At 40.1% G+C, this 23,325-nt stretch overlaps 1 protein-coding gene across 2 annotated transcripts in view; it reads right to left on the reverse strand.

Moving 5' to 3' along the window:
- Positions 1–23,325, reverse strand: part of EFHC2 (EF-hand domain containing 2) — a 63,072-nt gene that overhangs the window by 27,151 nt on the left and 12,596 nt on the right. For both annotated transcript variants that reach the window (XM_052794931.1, XM_052794932.1), the window contains 6 exons: positions 21,767–21,917; positions 13,860–14,083; positions 10,742–10,993; positions 9,024–9,134; positions 8,557–8,695; positions 447–612 (listed from right to left, as the gene is read on the reverse strand). In XM_052794931.1, coding sequence (XP_052650891.1) covers positions 447–612; positions 8,557–8,695; positions 9,024–9,134; positions 10,742–10,993; positions 13,860–14,083; positions 21,767–21,917 — 1,043 coding nt within the window. The remainder of the gene's footprint in view (positions 1–446; positions 613–8,556; positions 8,696–9,023; positions 9,135–10,741; positions 10,994–13,859; positions 14,084–21,766; positions 21,918–23,325) is intronic.

Consider the following 23,325-nt stretch of genomic DNA (forward strand, 5'->3'; position numbering starts at 1 on the left):
CCACTGCCTGACAAACCATTTCGTAATGGAAAGTAAAGGGTTACTGCTTTAATATTGCTCCAGTAAACTGCATGAAATTCAGCAGACAAAAAAAGTAAATGCCAGAAAGTCAAACAGAAAAACAAATTGGTGTTGGACTGCTGAAGCATACAAAATTCCTGACTAATTCCTAGACTAAGACTTCCATCAAACTCCCACTGAAGACAGGAGACAGGAAGAAGGTAGGGGATGGGAGGGTCAGAATATTTGCCTTCTCAAAAGAGAAATTTTGCTGAGTTTGGAGAAAATTGGAGTACCGTGTCACTAAACCAGTCCTCATGCACCTGTCCCTTAAAAGTCTGATGAGTTGCATATTTTGCTGAAAAAATGACTTTCCTACTTAACATTTATCTCCTTCACAAAAAGACATAATTTTAAAAAGTTAGAAATATTTTTCACTGAAATACCTGTCTTTTTCTATGAATTTCTTGAAATCTCTTTGGGGAGGCTTGGGAAGCAGACCCATACAGGAGCACAGAGAATCCTCTTCTGAACCAAATCCAGTATAAGGAGGAAACTTTTTTTCTGGTTTTGGAGGTGGTAGAGCCTTATATGGAACTGGGGTGAAATCCTCTACGACAAAGACAGCAAAACTTATTTATTACTGTTCTGATGAAGCCATTCTACTAAGGATTTAAACTTCCAGTATGCATACTTATTAGCCTATTTCTGTAACAGAGCACTGATCAAAGTCAAACCAGGATTCCTCCTACTGTTACAAGGTAGAAAAAGACTCCATAGAAGCCAACAGCGAAATTACTGTTTCTTCAAGTGTTTCAGGATTTCATCTATAATCTTAAAACGTTTGACAAATATCATTAAGATACACAGGCAAAAGGAAAGACAAATATAGTTTTAAAATGGGATAAAATAATAAATTAACAATTCTAAATTAATTTTTCAGTTTTATCCTTTGAGACAACATGATTAAGTAAATACTTGGCTTATGAGTTTCCTGCTCTCTGCTTTTTGTCAGAGGAAAATAAATACATAAATAAATAAAATTTTATTCATTATTTAAATCAGACATATATGAGAAGATTGTGGTACGTTGAAGCCAATAGCTTCAGTCCATATCTCACTTCACCCAGAGTTTCGGAAGCTTTGTTTTTCCTCATTTTCCCCAGTCTCAAGTCTTTCCTCACAGTGATCAATGGTCCTGACTATCCCACATATACAGCAGGAGCTCTCCTGACTCAGCAGAGACATGTCTGGTCAGGGACTTGCACTCACTTCCCATAGGGGTTGCTCCCAAAAGCTCTGCTGCCCTATGGTCCCTCCTCACTCCTCTCTTGGTGAAAATCTTGCTGTACCATTTGGCCCCTTGTTGCTTCCCTGCACTGCACTTTCGCTGCAACACAGCTTCCAGCTGCCAGTGGGGTTCACGTAAAACTTCAAGAGAGTAATACAGTCTGCTGGTTAAATAAGGTTAATGGAAAATGGAAACGGTGAGAGGAAAAAAGTAACTTGTATATGGGAGAAAGTAAACGGGCAGACCTGAGGCAAATGAAGACATAAATCATAGGAACACAGGATAATTCAGGTTGGACAGGACCTCGGGAAGTCTCTAGCGTGGTCTCCTGCTCAGGACAGGGTCAGCCCCAGGCCAGACCAGGCTGCTCCGAGCTGTGTCCAGTTGGGGCTTGACACCTGCCGGGATGGAGGCTGCGCAGCCTGCCCTGGCAGCCTGCCCCAGGGAGGAAAGTTTTTCCTGATACCCAGCCCTGAGCCTCTTGTTTCCACTATGCATGTTGTCTCGTGTCCTCCCGCCGCGTACCCCTGCGAAGAGCCGGGCTGCCTGGTCTCAGCAACCTCCCCATGGGTGGGTGCAGGCGGCTGCTCAGGGCCCTTCCCGGGTTGAGCAAGCCCTGCTCCCCCGGGTGTTCCTCAGCCCTGACCGTCCTGGGGCCTCCCCTGAACTCACCCCGGCTGGTCCATGTCTTTCCTGTCCTGGCAGACCCAAAAGGTGACACAGTACCTTGATGAGGTCTAACGAGCGCTGAGCAGAGGGGGATAGTCACCTTGCTCGATTTTTGGGCAGCCCAGGCTGTGGCTGCCCCTCTTTGCTGCGGCCCCAAGCCCAGCTTGCTGCGTCCCACAACCCGCAGAGCCCTTCCCACACCAACACAGGTGCAAAACAAGAAGGTCAAAGCCAACTGGTGCAGCACTGCCCATGTAGAGCAGCATCACCTCCACACCTGGGTGGGCTGGAGACCCTGCCCTGAAGAAGGGAGAGCTGGCTGGGCTAGGAAGTGAAAGACAAACACATGAGGCAAACTGGAATCACAAACTGCAGCCCAGGGGGCAAAGGAGCGACGCAAGTGACCGGTGTGTAAAAGTGGATCCCATGAAATAAAGGGTTTTTCTTTAAAAACTTAACTTTTCTACCCAGTACTGGAGAGACATGAATAGCCTGAACTTGTAGTATGGGTTTCAGTGCAAATAGAGGAGAATGACAAAACTGCTGTCACTTGGAACATTTTCTGCACTGGTTCGTGATTAAAATGTTTTAAACATGGCTATATCGCAAGATCAAAGCAACATACTCTCCTAAAATCTGACTTGTCTAACAGCAGTATGAAGTTGAAATACATAGAAAGCATTCAGATGTCAGAGTTCTTCTTTAACTTGAAAACACTATGAGATCTCCTTTGGCCTTTACCTCTTAGAAGAACATGGTCCGACTCGAAAAGCTGATATTTGCACCCGAATCAGTCGAAAGGGGGTTTTGCAAAACCATGCCAACAGTTTTCTCCATAAAAACTACACGTGCCCTTTCTGTGATTCAGAAGTACGAAGGCCAGGCCCATATGCAAAAGAAAGTCCATTCAGCAATTTTGAAAGCAACCTTCACCGTGAAAGAGTACGTATGTACGTAAACACGCGCCAAAATACTCTTTCCTAAATACTGTCTGTGACAAAAAAAAATTGCCTCTCGAGACATTTTTCAGTCTGCCATGTTACACGACAGACACAGGCGACTCTTGTTACGGGCAGTACGCAGACCGACGTGCACGGAGACGGAAAGCAAAGCCCGGCACCGACCCGCGGCTTCCCGCCCGCCGGGCGCGGGGGAGCGGGCGGTTCCCGCGCTCCCACAGCGCCACCTAGTGGCCGCGCGGCAGAGCAGGCGGCGGCCGCCCCCGCGCCGCTTCCCCCCCCCCGCCCCCCGCTCCCCTCACGGCCTGGCGCGGCGGTCCGGGCTCGGCTGCTGCCCGTGAGGGTCTTGATGCTGCTTATAAAGCTTAACGTCAGTTTTTTTAATGGCGCAATACGTTAACCTGCACCGATGTTGTCTCCCTCAGAGCCCGGAGGTTTGTAACAGCGCGTATTTCAGCAGAAGCAAAGCCCTTCTCTTTGCGTGGTTGCGGATAATACGCTTCCTGCCAAAAGCGTTTGGGAAGCCAGGACATTCAGTTGGACCGATAAAAGACAAGCTAATGTGTTTACATGCAGGTCACAGTGTACGCACATTAACACTCACGCATAAGGCATTCATTAAGAAATGCTAAAGCATTTCCCTTTGTATGTACTTTAGCACATGTGGATGAAAATTAGATTTATAAACTAGAAGGAAACTACAAATTAAGAGGAATATTGTGTTAGCCCCAGAGAGCGTGTTAAATCCCTCACAACCCAAGCCTGGAGTAAACGGAGTCCAAAGAGAAGTTCAGCGCTTTGGTTCCCACCCTTTCCCCGAAGTAAAATGACCGTGCTTCGTTCAGACTCACTAAAGAGAACAAGGTAAACATCCAGCCTTGTGCCACCCACAGTTTCCAGGATTTTAAAGGATTATGTATTCACATTCTCTCCTGTGAATGAGGAAATTCAGAAAGAAATTGCCATGGAGAAATACAGTTTACGAAACTAGTTAAAAACTCATTTCTGCAACTTTTGAACAGCCAGCTAGGTGCAGTGGACTAATAGCCATACCTGAGCTCAAAACTCATTTCATCTTTGCTCTGCCACACACCACGAGGGTAGAATCAGACAGACAACTTGCATTACACATAAAATGCACCTCCTCTCAAGGTTATCGCCTTTTCTTAAGAAAATTACCTCTGTCCAGTCTGGAAAAGGAATCAATGCTCTCTTCTTCCAGGCTGTAACATTTTCAGTGTGAATTTACAGTGGGTAGAGGGTAAATTGAAAGTCCAGGATTACAAATTTCTGCTTCCAGAAAGAATAGCACAGATATTTCCCCCATGGACAGTTTCACCCCCTTGTTACTGCACCAACTGATGCCCAGCAGGAGATGGGCATAGGATATTTCACCTAGTATATCAAACGTACCACATACAAATAACTTTTTCTCACAACAGCAAAACCTGAGTGAGATTTGAACAAGCAGTGGGAACAGCAAGAAACAAAACAGCTCCAGCCACTTCTTTAGCATATAAACAATTTGAAGATAGCCCAGCCTTCTTAGTAAGAAAAACTAAAAGAGAAAATTCCTCAAGAAGAATTTGTTGCTGCAGAGGCAGCATTAAACCAGCTTGAATGAGCTTGTCTGCTTTCAGTTTCAATATACATGGTAAGATTTTGGTATACACTCTAAGATTACCTTCCGCCCTCAGTCAAAGAACTGTAGGAAAACCCTTATGTGTTAGATAAAACCATATTTCAAGGAAGAGTCAAGTGCTACATATTTTGGATTAGAGTGATAACCACACTGAATAGCAGTACGTAGCAGGCAGGCAAGAAATTCTACCTCCAGAGGAAGAGGACAGACACCTCTGAGCATTACAGCCAAGAACAGGCGAAAGAAATCCCACTAGCCTTGGACAATATAAGAGGTGGCAGCGATAACCTGGAGGGATGACGTTGTTAACGTGATGTTCTCTATACATAAGAGGAGATGTATAACAAACAGCTGAGACCTGGTTTTTGTGAGAGTCTGACTCACAGTTTAGGTAAGAAGTAAAATAAGAAGGCAATACCACCATCTTCACAACTTTTACATGCAGGATTAAAGAAAAACTAGTGCTCACAGAACCTTCCATGCAGCTAAAACATGCCAGTGTTTATTCTGAGTCAAAGAAAATCTCTTTTTACAGAGTCTTACTTCATGATTATTCCAGTTACCTGAGGAAAAAAGGCATCTGTAAATGCACAAGTATATTTAGAAGCCGCTGCTCAGTCTGCACCACATGTAGCAGAGAGGTTAGACGCCAGAGAGACTCTGATCTCTGACGAGTCTACTGAAAATTGGCAGCAGGCTTTAATGCCCCCACTGAGGGAAAAGCAAGAAGTCAGCTGTTATCCAGCAGCAGCTGCCTGGCCAAAAGCACACATGTACTGGCCAGCCGATCACCCCGCACACTGCTCTGCCCAGGCAGCAGGTCAGAGAGGGAGCCTGAGAAATGAGGGGGTGGGAGGGCGAGGAGAGCTGGGACAGGAGAGGGATCACAGGGTGCTGCGAAAAAGCGTAGCAGACAGGCTTGGGAGGTGCCGGGACACTGAATAAAAATCAGTAAGAAACCAGATTTTACTGGTTTTGTTCCTTCAGGAACAATCTGTTATTTAAGAAAGAACACTTTATACTCAACTCTACACTTCATACTCAACTCTGTGCTAAGATACCGTATTTAGTGAGAAGATCGAGTATCAGCTTCACCCCACTGCACATCAGTATAGCTCACGTTTCAGCTGGGTGACCACAACACCTACATGGCTATAGAATATTTTTCTCCTTCTCTAAGGCTGCACTAGCGAGTCTGGACAGATAGTGTCACACATTAAGGCATTTTCTCTTGCATTCATAGCACTGCTAGATGACAGTAACATCATTAGCTTCCTATTGAAGGGCATTAGCTATTGTTTACCCATGGAAAAGCTCTCCTTCGCTTTTCACAAACGGTATAAAGAGTAAGACAGGCAAAACCAACATTGGAAATATATCAGATATCATAATCATGCACTTCAAGAGAAATCTAAACTGCCCTTAATTCTCCTAAAGGGCAAATTCCATCGGCAAGCAACTTATGCTGAAACTGCAGAGTCAAAAATAAATGTCGGCCTCTTTAATGGCTTTGGCAGAAGAGTATAAATTGAAGGGGAGTAATGTGAAAACACTGTAACAAACAGCTGGATTGATGCCACGAGGTGCTGAGCACTGTGCCTTGATGTAAGAACTAATTTATCCACTTGCTTACTCTTACTCAAGTAAATGGTCTCCCTGGACTCAAACTGCAATTAAGCACGTTTCAGTGTTTAATTGGATGGGAGCAGAATGCCGGGCACTGTGTGGGACTGAGCCCGCTGAGAGTACCTTGTACGTCCACCAGACACAAACAAAATTTGTAACTCACTAAGTACAAGAGGTGAACCCTCACCCTTTCTCTCTCAAAACCTGCTTCTAAGCCAAAAACTACCCTGATTCTACTCCTAGTCCCTTCTAGTTAAAAAGTCACACCTACATTTTTTTAATCCTGATGGGGAAAGCAGGAAAGAATTTCATCGCAAATTGTGAGAATCTCTTAGCTCTAAGAAAGTATGTATTTTCTGTGAACAAGACTGGCTGCATCAACATGGATGGTTTTTTTCATGTTAGCCAGAGTCTCTGCCATCATGTATCCTTAAAGGTACGTGCGGAACACTTCCCAGTTTCCCAAAGGTCTCAGCTAGATTACATCTTTGTGTGTTTCATGTTAAGGAGGCAGAGAAACTGGAGACAGTACTGAGAAAAACAAGAAAAATTATCACAGATATAAAAGAATGGACTATGGAGAAAGACTGAAAGGTTTCCCCTAGCAGCAAATGGCCCAGGAGGGGGGCAGGGTGGTAAGATGGTGTATTGGAACAGTGTTCAAAAATGTACAAATTTGTTATAAAAAGAGGATACTGAGCAGTTGTTCTCCATGTCCAACAAAGGTAAGTTTGTTACTCTCTCAGTTTACACAAACCAGCTTCAGAGTACCTATTAAGCAGCATTTCTAACTACAAGGTTAGGACAAGATACCTTGGGAGGCAAAGAAATCTCCTCTACTGGAGAATGTTGATATAAAAGGCTATACAGACGTCAGCCAGTGACAATCTATGTATATACACTATCCTGCCTCAGAACAACGGGATCGGACTAGATAACCTGTGGTCCCAATTTTCTACAATTCTGCACATCAGCAGCTTCTGACTTCTCCTAACTTGCAAACCACCTAACTTTAACCTCCAGCGACATAACCAGTAATTACTGAGCCAGCATTGTAGGAGGGGAAGAGCCTTTGCGTTTGTGTAACACTTGGTTGCATTACTTGGGTGATACAGAATGGTCAGCTGCATTTCATTTATTGCCTGCTGCGAGTAAGAAATCCCCATTCACTCTTCCAGGATATTTTGCTCAGACAGAGGATATTGCTGCCAAATAGCAGCAGTGGTCTTGGCTGAAGAAATTCTCAGGGAAGAACCCCCTGGTTTGCATCTCTGGAGTTAGACTCACTATTATTACAGATAATACCATGGTTATTGAATATGACTTCCTCACACACTGGCTAGCGTAAGAAAATTTATTTTGGTACAGACACGCCAAACTATTATTAAAAAAGTCCTAATGAGACATGTTTTGCCAATTAAGAAATTCAGTGTTTTAATGGCAGTGCTACAACATTTAATTCCCCCAGTGTGGCAGACAAGCTTTGATCCAAACACTACACTCTATCTGATCACAAGTCAAGCTGAAAGAGTCTACTCGGGTATTTTGTTTCACAATGTCAGAGAAAGGCCATAGTAGGATTCTTTCAACCATCTCTGAACAGTCAGACACTTAGCTATATTTATTGAATGAACAAACTGCCAGAAATTAACTAAGTCATTTTTGCAGGAAGATGTCCATAATAGAACCATTAGCAAGTCTGACCAAGGGAATTCAAAGACAGGTAAATGAAAGCCGCTATTGTTACACGTTTCCAAAATGCTTTTCCGTTATGGACATAGTTGCTAAATGTTTCCAGAATTCAGTGCTGAAACTTCACAGAATACATACTCTAATGGTCCAGAATACACAAAACTGCATTGTAAAAACCAATAATGTGACAGACTACTACTGTCGTGTCAGAAAATCTTATTATCTGAGGATTCTGACATCCATATAAAATGAAACATAGTTTAACGGGGAATAATTGAGCTCATTCTACTTACCCACTCACTACATGCTCCTTATTATTTTCTGACTGCAAACACAGCTATTGGAATGGGAGGGGGAAGGAGAGTAGAAGAAAAGGCAATCTATCCATATGACTATTTTGTCATTCTAGTTTTAAAATAGAGGCAGTTAGGAACAGAACATGTACATTGTGTGTTAGTTTTCAATGGAGTAAGTGTTAGTTTTCAATGGAGTAACATATAAGAAAGCCCTTCTTGATCACCTGCAAAATTACTGCTTTGCTGTTAACAGCCTACAACAGATTGTTATTGCTAAAGGTTTTAATGAACATGTTTTGTCAGTAATAAAATTCAAAGACAGCTCTGTCAAACTCAGAAGTACAAAAATGTTCATAAGGAAAGATAATTATCACTACTTACCGATTCCGTACTTTGTCCTGTAATATTTTTTAGTGAATTCATCACAATCACAGAGTGTTATCTTCCTTCCCCAAACATTAATTACTGCCCCTATTTTCAGGTCACTGTCTCTGTAAAATTCCTGATGCACTGCTCCTGTCTAATAAAAGAGGGAACATTTATACAGCAGCTCTATAAATCTCAGAATCTCACAACTTTTCTTAAAATCTAGGTCATTTAGTGCGTGTGATTTAAAATATAACCTTCATAGTCCATTTGCAAGTATTTTTCACCCCATGCTAAGCTACTCACTTTCACAAATGCAGAATTTACATACAGTAAATCTCAGTAGTTTTCATTTGAGCTATTCTCCAGTGGCAACACAATTTTATAAATAACTCTCTTCGTTGTAGAGGATAACAACCACAGAAATTACAAAAACTACTACAAAGACATTCAACAGCTGGATGTATTCAATAATATCTGACCTTACGATTGTCCAGAATGTAATGGCCTCTGTTTCCTACTAACTTTCCAAACACATTGAGAACAGTGCGACTGGTGATTGTGCCCGGCTGATACAGCCCAGTGGGAGCATACTGCAAGAAAAGAGACCAGCTCTTAAGAAATACAGTTAATAGTGAAGAAAGATAACTCAGTTACCTTAGAACTAGCAGGTTTTTTACAGACTGACTGTTATTGTAGTATTTTCTTGGGAGAATTTTTAGTAAATTCTGAGGTAAGATTACACCACTAAACCTAAAAGCCAGTTTATATGTCAAAAACCAGCATGTATGCCAGAAGCAGCATTCAGAATCTTACTGTGTATCCAAGAGTAAAGTCTCCTTTTTCTTGGAAGCAAACAGAAAGCAAAGGTTAGCACACCCAAAGTAGCACATCATTGTCAACATCTGCTCTGAAGGCTATTATTTTGATTAGTAATAATCATAAAAACATGCAAAAGAACCACTCAGAGTTGGTCCTACTGTGCAAACCACTGCACAAATACAAGGGATTCAAGTCAGCATGATTCTTTTAGCAAAAATGTTAGTATTTTTCTTTCTATTGTGAGTTTCAAAATTACAATAGTAACTTATCCCATTAATATCAAACTTAATACACAAACACATTACATTTTTTAAAATTCTGAACAAACTGCTGATGCAGGGTAACCAAAGTGGTTTATTTTGTCTTACCACCCTCCCTGACACCCCAACTTTTGACTGATCTCTGTCTGCTGTCCTCAAAATTTCCTCTGAATTCAGAGGAAGAAGCCAGCCCTTAAAATTGCAACATGCACTTCAATGGTTCAATGGTCTGTTAACATAGAGCCACTGCTAAATCAACATCTCAGAACACACGATGCACAATGTGAGAATAGTGCAATATTTTGCTGTTAGGTTTTTACTATAACATCTCACGTACATCTGTGGCATCACAAATAGATTACCAGTATTAGAAGGAAAGGAGGGAAAAGATTCCCCAGTATTTTACTCCATCTGTGGGTTGACATTATTCTATCATCAGGATCTGTCTGGAGCGATACAGAAGTGTATCCAGCTCGTTAATTTTATAATCATAATAGGTTACAGAGGACTCAAACCCCTTGAAGATTTCTCTGAGAGGTGCCTCCTCAAAATAAGCACCTGATTAATGCTTGATAAAGTTTATTCATGGATTCCTATTGATTTTAACTAGCTTTGCATAAGGTCCCAAATCTAGGAACTAAATTTTAAGAAATCACTCTACATTTTCTACAAAGAAGTAATGTTATGGAATACTAAAACCGGGCTTTTCCAAAGGTTCCAAATATAAGTCATATGGATCAAATCTGAATTCACCTCAGTTTTACTTTAGTTTGTCTATCAATATTAATTAATTTTCTGGACTTCCATTACTGCAGAGCCTTATTAATACATTTGCCTTAATACAATAATATGGGAGAAAGGAAATCAGAAGGATACCTTTCTGCCTAAATTCACTCTCCTTTTAATTTAAGCATGACAAGCCTAAACTTATTTTTTTCCATCACTTAAGTTATCATATGAATATGTGTGCAAAACCTAAATCATGCAATTATGATTAATACTCTGATAACAATTGCTAAATACCACTACAATCCTAATACAGGATTTTCAAAGCAAAGCATTTAATATTTCTTAATTAGTGGAATAATTCAAAATAAGTTGAAATTTTCATTCCTCACCTTTGGAAGCTTATCTCTTCTGAGGAAAAGTGGAACTGCATCCCGGCCTGAGTTTACTGGTATAATTTCTTTTATATCAATAGTATCATCAGACAAATAATAGTGCAGAACAAGTTCCCGTGGGTCATGAAACATGGATTCTGGGTCATCCCACACACAGAAAAAACGTAAAACATGTCCATCATGCTCCAGAAATTGTTTCAAAGTGTCAATGCGCTCATAAGGGCGCAATGGCTTCATACTATCCAGAATCTGCACATAAAGGGAAAATCAAGAGAAACACCTTTTTAATTGTTTTAAAAACAGGATACCAAACTGCAGGGTACCATCTAATCTTAGAACATGGTTTTAGGATTTTCAAATACCACTACACAATTATGATACATGAAACAGTATTTATGCCATTACCAAAGAACTATTTACAGGGTTGCTGTGCCCTCAGAAAATATATGAAAACAATTTTGGATTGGTTTTGATCCTTGTTTTTCTTGCAATAAGGTCCTTCAGATCAGAGAATTGTTAAATTATTTATAGTACAGCTCACATTTTCAACAAATTGCCCATGGTAATCAGATGACTATGACTTCAAATAGCATCACCCTTCCTGATTTACTTCCTTAAAAATTATTTTTTATAGATGATGTGGTATAAAGAATTAATTCTTTCTTTTCCTTTTGTGTTTTATTTCTTTTAGCTTTAAAACATAGTTTATTAACTTTGGATTCATGTCATATATTTGGCAGGTACTGAGTATGTATGTTCTCCTCTCAATATACACCCATAGGTCTGAAAAGGAATAGCAAATCTCCAACTCAAGATATATTCAAGCTGATGTGATCTATGACAAGATGCTAGCTACAGTCATGGTTGTTGCAAAACCAGCAGCACTGCATTAAATCGGATCCCAGGATGATGATCCAATCCAATGACTGCAATTACATAGTTAGTTACAGTCACATATATAAATGGTGACCTGAACAGGGTGCTTTTCCTAAGTCAAAATCCATCATGTCCAAAATGGGTTAAAGGGGCAAGACAGTCCTTCTAATCTCCAAAATTCTACAAAATTGCTTCCACAGAAGAATGGCAACAGACATCAGTGAGGCAATGTAAGCTGAACTGTCTGAACAGGAAGAACTGTTGACTATGGGCAGTTTATATAATTGTCTAAATTTCTATTTATCCACTGATACATCTTCTGGCCTTAAAAATCTGAGAGGGAAAAGACCCAATCTTTCAGAGCATCAAATCTTAAAAAAGGAGAGCAGAACCAAGTTTTGCCTGCCAATGGCCCTGCTGATCTGCAGCACCGTTTCCATCTCAGGCATCATCATGCTCATATGCTACAACTCAGGTATTTACCATCCCAGTACCATCTTTCCTCTTTCCTGATCCTTGAAGATGCAATGAGCAACCAAATGCAGCCACAGAGCCAGGTAACATCATCATCCATGGGATATAATCTCCAACAGTACAGAAATATGAATCTAAGGGGTTTGCTACATTTTTCATTGGTCTCATTTTCTCTCTCATCATATTTCTTACTCTCCTTCGTACCTTCATTTTCTGGCCATCTATTAGGAGTCTGGTGCAAACCAATTTAATTTTGCTCAAAGCAGTCCAGAGGAATCCACCCTTAATAAATAAAAAAATTACCTTCCACAAATTAGTCACAGGAAAGTGAGAGCATAAAGCAGCCAGAATTTGCTAGACAACTTTTCTGTAATTTCTCAACAACTGAGAATATTAAGATACAGATTTCAGTGATTTTTGGTCTTCTCATGCTCTTATTTCTTAGCCCTTTTTCCCCTCTCCATTCTCTTTAGGCACACATATGCACAATACTTGAATGTTTTGCTTGTTGTTTTATCAAAAAAAAAAAAAATCCAAGCAGGTTATGCAATACCATATATAATGTTGACACAGTCTGCCAATATCAAGACAACTCAGCATGTGTTAATACACACCTGTTAGCTACAAGGCCTGAGTAAGGGAAAAGAAGCCATGGCCAGCCTGAGTCACCACTACGCAGAACCAGGAGATGTATTACAAATACTACTTTTCACTGGGGGGCTGCAAAAAGCCTGAAAGCATGAACAAAGTGAAACCAACATGTTGGCCTGAGAGTGCCTCAGAGACATGCAAATTGTCCTACACACCTCAGTCATAACTACCTTCCATTTTTGCTGCTGAGAGCTGCAGCAGTTTTCTCAACAGGAGGAATAAGTTGAATGCAACAGATACATGGAGTATTCGCTGCTTTCAGAGTGCTAGGCTGGATCTATCATAACAGGCTGTATATCATGGGCCAACAGTCCTAACAGAGTCAGGTCAAGAGAAAAACACAGTGCCATCTGCACTCATATTAATCAAGAAAAACAGAACTGAAAGAAACTGTCATTCCCTACAGAAAACATCACTCCTGCCACTATTGCCAGAGAAAAGACCCCAAATCCTGCAGAGGGGAATCCACATAGCATCTAGGAGCTGCGAATGAGATTTTTGGAGGACCTATGTATGTGTTCCCATATACTCATAAAAAAGGGAACCGCATTCAAATAAAACCTCACAAGTCTTAAAACTGCAGAGTGCTGAGTTCTGTGTGGCAGAAGAATTTGCTTTACACATGCAAAGACCTGTTACTAACATGGGGGGTAGAGATGAGTGATGACATATAAATAGACCAAGTGAGCCTGCAGGAAGCCATGGATGTGCTTGAACCACAATTCCAATTAGATCTTCCTTTAAACACTTTAAAAGTGTTTATTATCATTAAATTAGCTCAAGCAAAATTATAAGTAGTACATATAATAGGTCCGGGTTTTTTTCCTCTTAATACTGAAAGGTTTATTTTATATTCAGCAATTAATTTTGTTCTGTTTCAAAAGGTGTGTGAACACATCAGGAGAAAATCCGTTATATTTGGGACTTCACTTGTAATAAATTACAATAAAGCCATGTAATAAAATTTTTAAAAGCAAGTTTTCTCTTGGGATTTATTATGTTGAAATAGCTACCTTCTATTTGCTATTAGAGAAACAATTTATATAATGCATATTACTAACAGCAATGGCACTTCTATTAAAATCAAGTTTTCACTATTACTGCCTGATCTGACCTTTTGCCGCTCTTTGGTGTACGGGTCATCTGGACGACCTGCAGGAGGATTTAATCTAATTCCCATCTTCCTCAGGAAATTTTTTGTAAACTGGTCACAATCTATAATCTTATATTTTCGGGCATAAAGGATTACTTCTATGTTGATATTGAAATGATCAATAGTATAGAACTGATCTTCATGAGGAGGTGGAAGTGGAATCCGATGCCGTCGGACAATAGTTCCTGTAAAAGAATTAGAATAAATTCATAGAGTAAATATCCTTTGCTCTAAGGATCACTTCACAGACTTGCTAATTTTCTATGCTGATATGACCAAAATAGATGAAGCCATATGGGACAAACAAAATTATCCTTCATTCAGCAAAAGAACCATTAGGTAAGAGGATCCTTTTTATTAACAACAATACTTTACACTGATCGTCTTCTGGAACCTCAAGTTCTAGCATTTGACTGAAGTTAATACAGAAAATTACCACCTTCTGGAGCAAACAGGAAACCACTGGAATAAATTCCCATTTGTTGGTGCAAACGTAACAGGTTAGTATTTTTTCAAAGTATTTTTTCTCATGATGAAGAGAGATGTCTTCTTCCCTTTTTTTGAAAAGCAACAGTCTCCAGTGCTCATTAGTATCATTAATTTTTCTTTAAAAAAAAACAACAGAAAAAGTTGTGCAAAAAACATGTGGTGGGCGTGTATGGGAGGGACAAGATTTGTCTGTACACTCTGCAGGGTGAGGAGAGCCATTTGTAACTAAGGTTAGAGAAAAAACCTGCCCTACCAAGGAAAAAAGTGTGACCTATCAAGCACGGAGGCTTCCTTAAGGAGCACACTGAAAGTAGAGACAACAGAGATGAGTTGGGCTGATTGCTGGGCTGCAGTAAAGAATCCATCTCAAAAATACAGAGACAGGAACTCATAACGCATAGTCTTAACAGGAACACTATCCAAAAGAAAAAGAAAGGGGGAGAGGGGGGAGGAGAAGAAAAAAAGAGAAATTTTAACTTCGTTAAAGTAAGTGCACACTTAGATTTTCTTATTGATAGTCTTTAAATGAAAGGACTGTTATTCTGAGAGCATTGTACTTGTTTACATTTACCACACTAAAAGAGAAGGAATCTGCTATTGCTCTATCAGCTGAAAACTCACAAATACCCTGATGAATTGGGTAATGCTTCAAAAGTACTCACTGATGATGATGAAGAGACTGGAGCATCTCTCGTATGAGGAAAGGTTGAGAGAGATGGGTCTGTTCAGCCTGGAACAGAGATGGCTTGCGGGGGGAAACTTATCAATGTTTATAAATACCTGATCGGAGGGAGCTCTTCTCTCTGTTGCCCACTGACAGGACAAGAGCCAATGGGCACAAATTAAAAGATACAAAATTCCATCTGAACACAAGAAAACACTTTTTTACTGTGAGGGTGATCAAACACTGGAACAGGTTGCCCAAAAAGGTTCAAAGTCTCCATTCTTGGAGATACTTAAAACCCAACTGGAGACGGCCCAGGGCACCTGGGTCTAGCTGATCCTGTTTGGAGCAGGGGGCTTGTACTAGACAATCTTAAGATATCCCTTCCAACTTCAACAAGTTTGTGATACTACAAGTATATTAGAAACAACTTATAACCTCAGTAGGTTAAATAAATATGTAACACATACATTAAAGAAAGATATGCAGCTGCATGTATGACAAGCTATGATTTATTCCAAGTGAAGTTAGAGTTCACAAAGAACAGCAGACTGGCACAGCTGGGACTAAACTCTTTTTTTCAACATTATGAGAGAACAAAAAGGACAACAGTGAAAGTTTTGCCACATCAATACCTCGATATACTTGTGTGAAAATACCCTGCAGAAAATAAAAAGATGGTCCACTCTTCAATCTCAGACTCTTTGCTGTGCTTACCAACCCAGACACCTCTGTAACACCAGCTTTATAATGCAGATACCCACTGGCTAGAGACCAGACAGGAACCACCAGCCCATACTATTATAATAATTTCTTGCTACTATAGGTTCCCAACACCTTTAAAATTACAGTAATTATAAAAGGTGAAACTTTAAGACAACTACAGTAAACACACAAAAATTCCAAAACTAAAAATAACTCCAGTACTAACCTACTACTACAATAATAGTTTATTAGACACAATTATCTAAAAGGTCTATCTCATTATCTCTCACTACAGAACTGGATTTCTTTCCAGTGCCCTTCAGCTGTGCATCTGGTAGTGTTTCCCACTGAGTCCCGTTTGATGATTTTCCAGCACTGCTATTTTGTTTTGGAGGTAGGTGGGGGTAGAGGGGGGCCTGGGGAGAGAGGGGACAAAGACAGGCAGAGGAGGAGAGAGAAAGATATCACTATGTGGTTTTGTTTGGTGTTTGAAGGGCCTTATTCCTAAGTTAGTCCATGGAAATTCTTTATTGTTTGCTTTATTTCCCTAAGGACTAATCTGTATGAAATACCTTCCACTACTACATTATCAGAGTTGTTTGTTAAATTCTAACTCCTACAATGAAAACATACCCTTAATTTTCCAGGGGAATAAAGCAACAAAGCAGATTTACTTTATGTTCCCATTAAAATAATTATTTAAGACCCATTCAGCATCCTGATGTTTCACGTGTACCAAATCCGATGTTCTGGTTACTGACCTTTGACAGTAAAATAAATTTGGACATCTATCTGCTTAAAAATACTTATACACATATTTAAGATGCATCCTCATGGAAATACTAGTTAGAAAACGTGGTAATTAGCACATTGTAACATGATGCAAAACTGCATCGCATTACCATTAACAAAACCACATATTTTAAAATACGTTACCTGATTTTGGCTAATCCTTGGGTCACTCCTACAAAAATCAACAGATAATGTGCTAAGTCAGAACAGTCCTCCACATAAATGCAAATCCTGTTGAATCATCATTTTAGTGAAAATATAATGCTGGACAATTTTCTAATATGACGTGTTTTCTGAGAGTATATTCACCTCAGAACTAGTGAATAAGCCTTCAGCTAGTTTTTCATATCGCTTTTCAAAGTATAATACACATGCCCATTTTGTTCTGAGGGATAAGAATTTCTTTCCTAATGGAAAATGTCTTGTAAAGATAATATCTGTAGCAATCCTTTCCTTTTATTAGGTATCACTGTGCCTGATCTACACATGTAGAGGATACATTTTACATTGTTGAATTTGAAATTTAATAAAACCTGATCAGCTGAGGTTAGGTCTCAGCATTTTTTAAATTGTCCTTCCTTCTGGAAAATAATTACATTTCTACTTCTAGAAATTTGCTACAAGTTGTTAAAGGAGGATCTGAGCATGTGCAACATTCAGGTTGCTCAGGATGGATGGCTATTCTTGATGTTTCTTTTGTCTTTGCTCAGTTTATTGCATCTGGTCAGGCTAAAGCTCTCCTCTACGGTGCTCTTGTAAAGGGAGCTGGGGTACTGCTTTTCTCTGACAGTGGTAGTGGCATCGAGATCCCACACCATGATTTGTAGCATATCTTCTTTTCTCTCAGGGCTTCTGATTATTTTGCAACTGCAGCACCAGCTTAAGGAGATCTTCATAGTAGTGAAGGCCTTTTGACTATGGGGCAGCTCATGAAGCTGGGCAGCAAATGATTTGGTCTCTGCTGCTACATTGCTCTGCAGAAGAAATAAAGTGGTATCAAGAATTTCTTCAGCACAGCTTTCTGACTCCCTCTGCACTACTCGAGAGTGTGTTAGACAGAGGAGAGGAATGGGTAATACCTGGAGTTTGTACACTCTTTGACTGCTTGCACAGAAAGGAGAAGAAGCAACCACTACTATTCTTGCAACACAAAGAGTTCACCCCAATAAACAAAAGGGCTTCTTTCATTCACTTATTCACCCATCTCAGAACACAGCAAGGTCATGATTTGGCCACCATCAAGTACGGCAAAATCACAATTATTTCAAGGCCTCAGGGGAGGTCTTAAACTCTTAGATAATCGGTTATATTGGAGCAGCTGACTGCAACTTTGCTTTCCTGCTTGTACTTTCCTCTTCAGCCAGCCGGCCTTGGGAACCCCGCCAGCAGGCAGCTCCACTCTCTTTTTCAGCTGGCTGACCTTGGGGAAACCAGCCAGCTGCTCCACTCTGCTCTGGCTTGCAGGGCCTGGATTGCACTGGAAGCTACAGTCAACCCCATGGGACATAAATGACCTTTTGATAAGACAGTATCAGCCAGCCACAGTCCTCTTAAGTGGGAATTAGATCTACAAAACACTTGCACTGCCATATCTAGGCTGCCTGTCCATGGGAGAATTTCTTTTTATGTGGGAAGAATAATTAGCATTCTGGCTTTGGAAGAACATAGTGGATTTTGTTATGTGGTCGAGTTTACTGTCCTCCTCTTCACTGTGTACTCCCTTATCTTTAGTTAGTTCTTGTGCACTGTGATTGTCCTGGCATTTTTTGCTTTGATTCTGGTTTCTCAAGTTCACATCGGGCTCTGCATTCCTTTGTGGTTTGCACTGAATTTCTCTGTTTGTATAGATTTCTTCTAATGCTTCTAATAGTTTCCAAAGTTCAAACTATAGCAAGGCAGTTTCCAAAATTAAATGAAGTTTCAATTTCAGTTATTTAGTAGCAACCTTATCTGTCCAAATTCATGTCCAAGTACAGCAGCCAATTCCATAAAGCATTTTTTAAAGTCACTGAAATACATTTCCCACAGATCATTCACTTTGTCACTCTGAGATTTTGATCAACGGTAAAAACACATTTTCTGGCTTTTTTTTTTTTTCACAAAGCCAATTTGTTTTAGTTTTGTAAAATCATAATCAAAGTTAGACATTCTGACTTCTTTGACAGCTGTTCCTTCACCAAATCTTCCTGCAGTCCATAAGCCTCTCCAAGTTTTTTTCTGCAAAGCCACAAGTACTACCCACAGTGGAGAGTACAGTGGGAAACTACTACATTTCTTTGATCCCATCATGCCCAGGGACACCCATTCAGACCATCAAGCTCTCATTTGTGGGTTATGGCACAAGCACTGGTAATCCCATGGCCTCAAGGCATTAACCAGCCAAGCTAAGATCATCTACCTTTGATCTACCCCACCACTGACGTATCTACTCTTCAAGAAGACTCCTAAGAACAGCCATTTCAGCTGTCTCTTTTACATCTTTTCCATCAGGGTAAACATCCAAGTTAAGGTCACCACCACCTTCTGCCTTCAACAGTTCCAATTCCACTTTTTCCATCACTGTTTTTTGCTGTTCCTCCTTTACACAACCCCTTTCCAACCACTGCAACTCTCCAAATGTTCACACAGACTGAGCCTATCCTTCTCCTGATGTTCCCACACTTCTTTCTTCACCCACACCCACACACCTGTGCTCTTTTGTTCAGTGCAGTTTGCCTTTCAACAACCCAAGTTCTCCTACAACTGAACTCTCCTCTACAAACCCCTGGCATTTTAATTAACTGAAATGTAGTATTTCAGCAGACGTGCAGAGGACAGCATTATGGTTAAGATCCTGAACTTCAGTTCAGTTCCTCGTCCTGTTATGACCTTTTCTGCATGATCATGAGCGAGATTTTCATTCCTTTGTGCTTCAGTTTACCAGCTTCACAACACAGACAGTTACACTTCTGCTGTTCTCAGGCTTACAAATTCCCAGTCAGGACAGGGAATTTTAAATATGAGAGATATATAATTGTAATAAAAGAGGCAACAGGCCAATTTTTGATTGAAAATGGAGTAAGACTAGCAGTTAATGGTCTGGGATTTCTTTTTAAGAAACACTGCTTTCGCATATATTCAACAACAAATATCTAGTGCCTTTAACATAACAACTTTGTGGTTGTTCTTCAGTTATGGAGCATGAAGTCAATGCCCAAATGCATGTGAGTAAAGAATCCTCTGATAGGCATCGCCACCACCTTTCTCCCCTCTACATCATATTAATCTTTGGGATAACAATAATATTTATGTAGAAGTTTATGATAAAGTATAGGTCCCAGACTTTCTCATCAACTGTGAAGCCTAAACACATCCCAAATAGTCCTTGGGCCTTTCAGCCTACAGTATCTCTTCCTTCCTAAACACAATCAATATACAGAGCTTCCTTACCAGCCCAGATACCAGCAACAAATAAATTAAGTGCACTTTTGAGATCCTGGAACATTTCTTTTTAATCTATCAGTGTAATATGTTGTGTATACACACTTATCCCACATAAAGCACTCATACAAAGTCGTAGAGGCCTTCAAAACATCCTTGCATGGGAGACTGAGAGAATTCTTGTTTCTCTCTAATACTATTCAGTTAATTTTAGATCCAGTACCAAAGGTGACTCCAACAATGATTAACACAAGATACAACCAAGGAAATAGGGGAAAACTGTAGCCTTCCGGTCACCGCAGGAACATGACTAGACTGCCAGGAACACCAGGCCTGAAGGGGTAGCCTGTACAACCCATACTACAAAGACAATGAAAATTACTTATTCCTATAGCTAGTTTCACAGATAGCAGCTTTGAATTTGCTTTATCGCACTCTAACGAACCTGGCTTCTACCCTTCCTCTCAAAGACGTCACCTCTGCATCTCAGGTTAACTGTACTTCCTTTGTCGATGGCCATTTGTTCTAAGCCACAAAATCCAGAAACAGCCACTCCCACTCCTGTGACACACAAGTGAAGGAAAACCTAAACCCGTTGATGTCTCCTGTCTCATGCATATGAGTTCCCAGGAGAAGAGATCCAACATGATTTTCTTTAGGTCTTGAAAAAGCACTTGCCCAGGTAGGAGGAGGACGAGGTTTCTCTGAATTCAAAATCAGTTCCTGCTGAAGAGCCAACAAGATTTCTGGCAAGAAGAACTACTCAACACAGGCAGAGCAGGGCCTGAAGTACTGGTTTAAGAAAAGATTGACAGGTAATTTTATCCCAGGTCTAACAGTAATGAGGCACATAACATCTTTAAATATTATCCTACACGGTAGACTGAGAAATTGATAGCATCTGCTCATCTTGGAAAAGAATATGGTAGTTAAATGGTTAACTTGTTTTTGAAAATTGCTGTGCTAAGATCCACCAGAATGTACAAAATATCTTTGGGGATTCGGAGGCGCAGTCATCCCAAGACACTCATCCCAAGATATCCTGCTTATCTGGACTATATCCCTTGAAAACTTTTTTAATTCTGGCAGTGACCCACAAACACCAAGAAGCAGCAGCTGTGTTCCCCTTCTGCAACAGGATGTTGACCACTAGGTCACATTTTCTTAATGTAAACAAAGTCCATTAATACTCAGTAAATACTCAGTAAATCAGCTCAGTAAACTCTCCTCCAAAAGTCCTCAGGCTGGCCGAAGTGCAGCGATGTGACACTGAGGCAAGGCAGCTTCTGAGGCGTCAAGGAAAAATTACTGTGCCAAGGGCACTTTAATCATAAAAGAACCAACAGCCCAAGGCACAAAAGGCGCTCTCCTTCAATAATGGCAGAGATACTGCAGCAGCTAACGAACAGTTACAGAGCTGCCACTAGAGGACTTACTATCAGTGCCAAGATGGAAGGAGCCAGGCTCAGGAATGGAGATCTAGAACACAAATTGCTTTTGCAGAAGTGACACAACACTGACAAAAGACCTACTGTCATATGATTGCAAACAACTATATTAAAGAAAAAATTGTATCTTTGAGTATGGGAGGGGATTCTGCCTTAGAAAACCTACATCTAAGGAAACTAAGACAATAAAAAAGTTAACATTATGATCCGTAACAAGAAAAGGCAATTACAGCTGTTCACTTACATTCCAACTATAAGTCGTCACATTACCTATCCTCTGGAATGGACCAAGACTGTACTGAAGAAAGAAATAAAGGGGAAAAAAAAAGAGTGCTATTAAAAATAGATACCTTGAGTTATGCCACTGTTTTTCACTTGGGGTTCAATCACTTGAATTGTATCATCTTCAAGGTAGAAGTATATTTTACAATGTCTGATTCTATATAGCTCTTGATTTTTGTCAGGCACTTCTTCCTCAAAATAGGCATCAAAAGACAATACCTATTAAAAACAATAAATAAGTGTAAAGCAGCAAAATCTCCAACGCCTTTGCAAAATAGTCAATAAAATAAACTTGTATAGATTATAAGTAACTAAATGTATGGATTTCAGGAGGTAGATTTATTTCTCAGAAATGTAAGAACAGAAATCCACATTAAATCACATAAATTTAAAATTCTTTGCTTGGCATTTTTATTATCACAACATCTAAGCAGAGATGGAACTCTAAAGTAAAGAAATAAATCAAATATAAAACTATCAGCATGCTGCTTGGAAAAATCTTCTGAACAAAGCACTTTTGATAATACAATGAGCTACCTAGGTCCTGAAGCAAATTTTAGATTGCTATTCAATGAATTGCTGGAAAATAAAGTGCATTATGACAGTAATGGCTTTACCATTGAGTAAGTGGAAAGAAGAGTTCTTTTTAAGCAGATCCTGCAAGCTGTTTAATAAATGGTACTGAAGACTATCAGAGTGAAATGACATTTTTCAGGAGTCATTTAGAGCTATGCAATATTGGCACTTCAAAACTTACGTGGTTCTGCAATTCAGTGAGTGGAGAAATCTCAGAGATTATAGCAACTGGTCTTCATGGTCTCTTGCAATAGCAGTAATGCAAGAAAAAAAACCTTCATAGGTGAGGTGCTCAGTGGTTTACTACAGTGGCCTTTATGTCTGGAGATCCCAGTTCAAACTTGGCAAACGATTACACAAGTTTTGCGCTTCTCGGTATCATTTATGGTCTTTAATCACGAAGACCAATTTTAAGGGAACATGCAAGAAGTATCTACTTGGTAGTGCATTGCTGTGTTAAGTATGTGAAGGAAGGCATTAATTGAAACAGGTTTCTGTCCTGCCCCCCCAACACATTTGGGTCAAATCAGTGCTAATTCATACTTCATTTTTCACAATGATTCTATTTGATAAATTCAATTACCTTTATTCTTGATTCATTAGACAAACTGAAGCATTGAAAAAAAGACAACTAAGCTGTCCTTGTTTCAGCGAGCATCTGGCAGACCATGGCTTGAAAACATTTGAAATCTAGTAAGCTGGCTGAGATCCCTATATGACAGAACAGACCTGTTCATAGCCTGTACTCCTTTAGCACGTGCCTTTGAGAACCTCAAAGTACCTCCATGAATACTAACAACAGAGATTTTAAAACACCCTAACAGACAAACACAACCTCTTTTTCTACATCTGGGGAGAGAGAGCTAGTGGATTGCTCAGGAGCACACAAGAACAGCTGCCCTGTGTCCTAGTCAGACTTCTCAATAGGCCACTCTGCCTTCTCTCAGGCAGGTTAAGTGCAAGATGAGGAAAACTCTGCTTCCACAAACTATTTCAAAGGCTAAGATCCCACTGATTTTCAGCATGCATCAAACAATAGGACAGACACATT

The sequence above is a fragment of the Harpia harpyja genome, chromosome 8, assembly GCF_026419915.1.
Source record: "Harpia harpyja isolate bHarHar1 chromosome 8, bHarHar1 primary haplotype, whole genome shotgun sequence".
Classification (NCBI taxonomy): Eukaryota; Metazoa; Chordata; class Aves; order Accipitriformes; family Accipitridae; genus Harpia; species Harpia harpyja.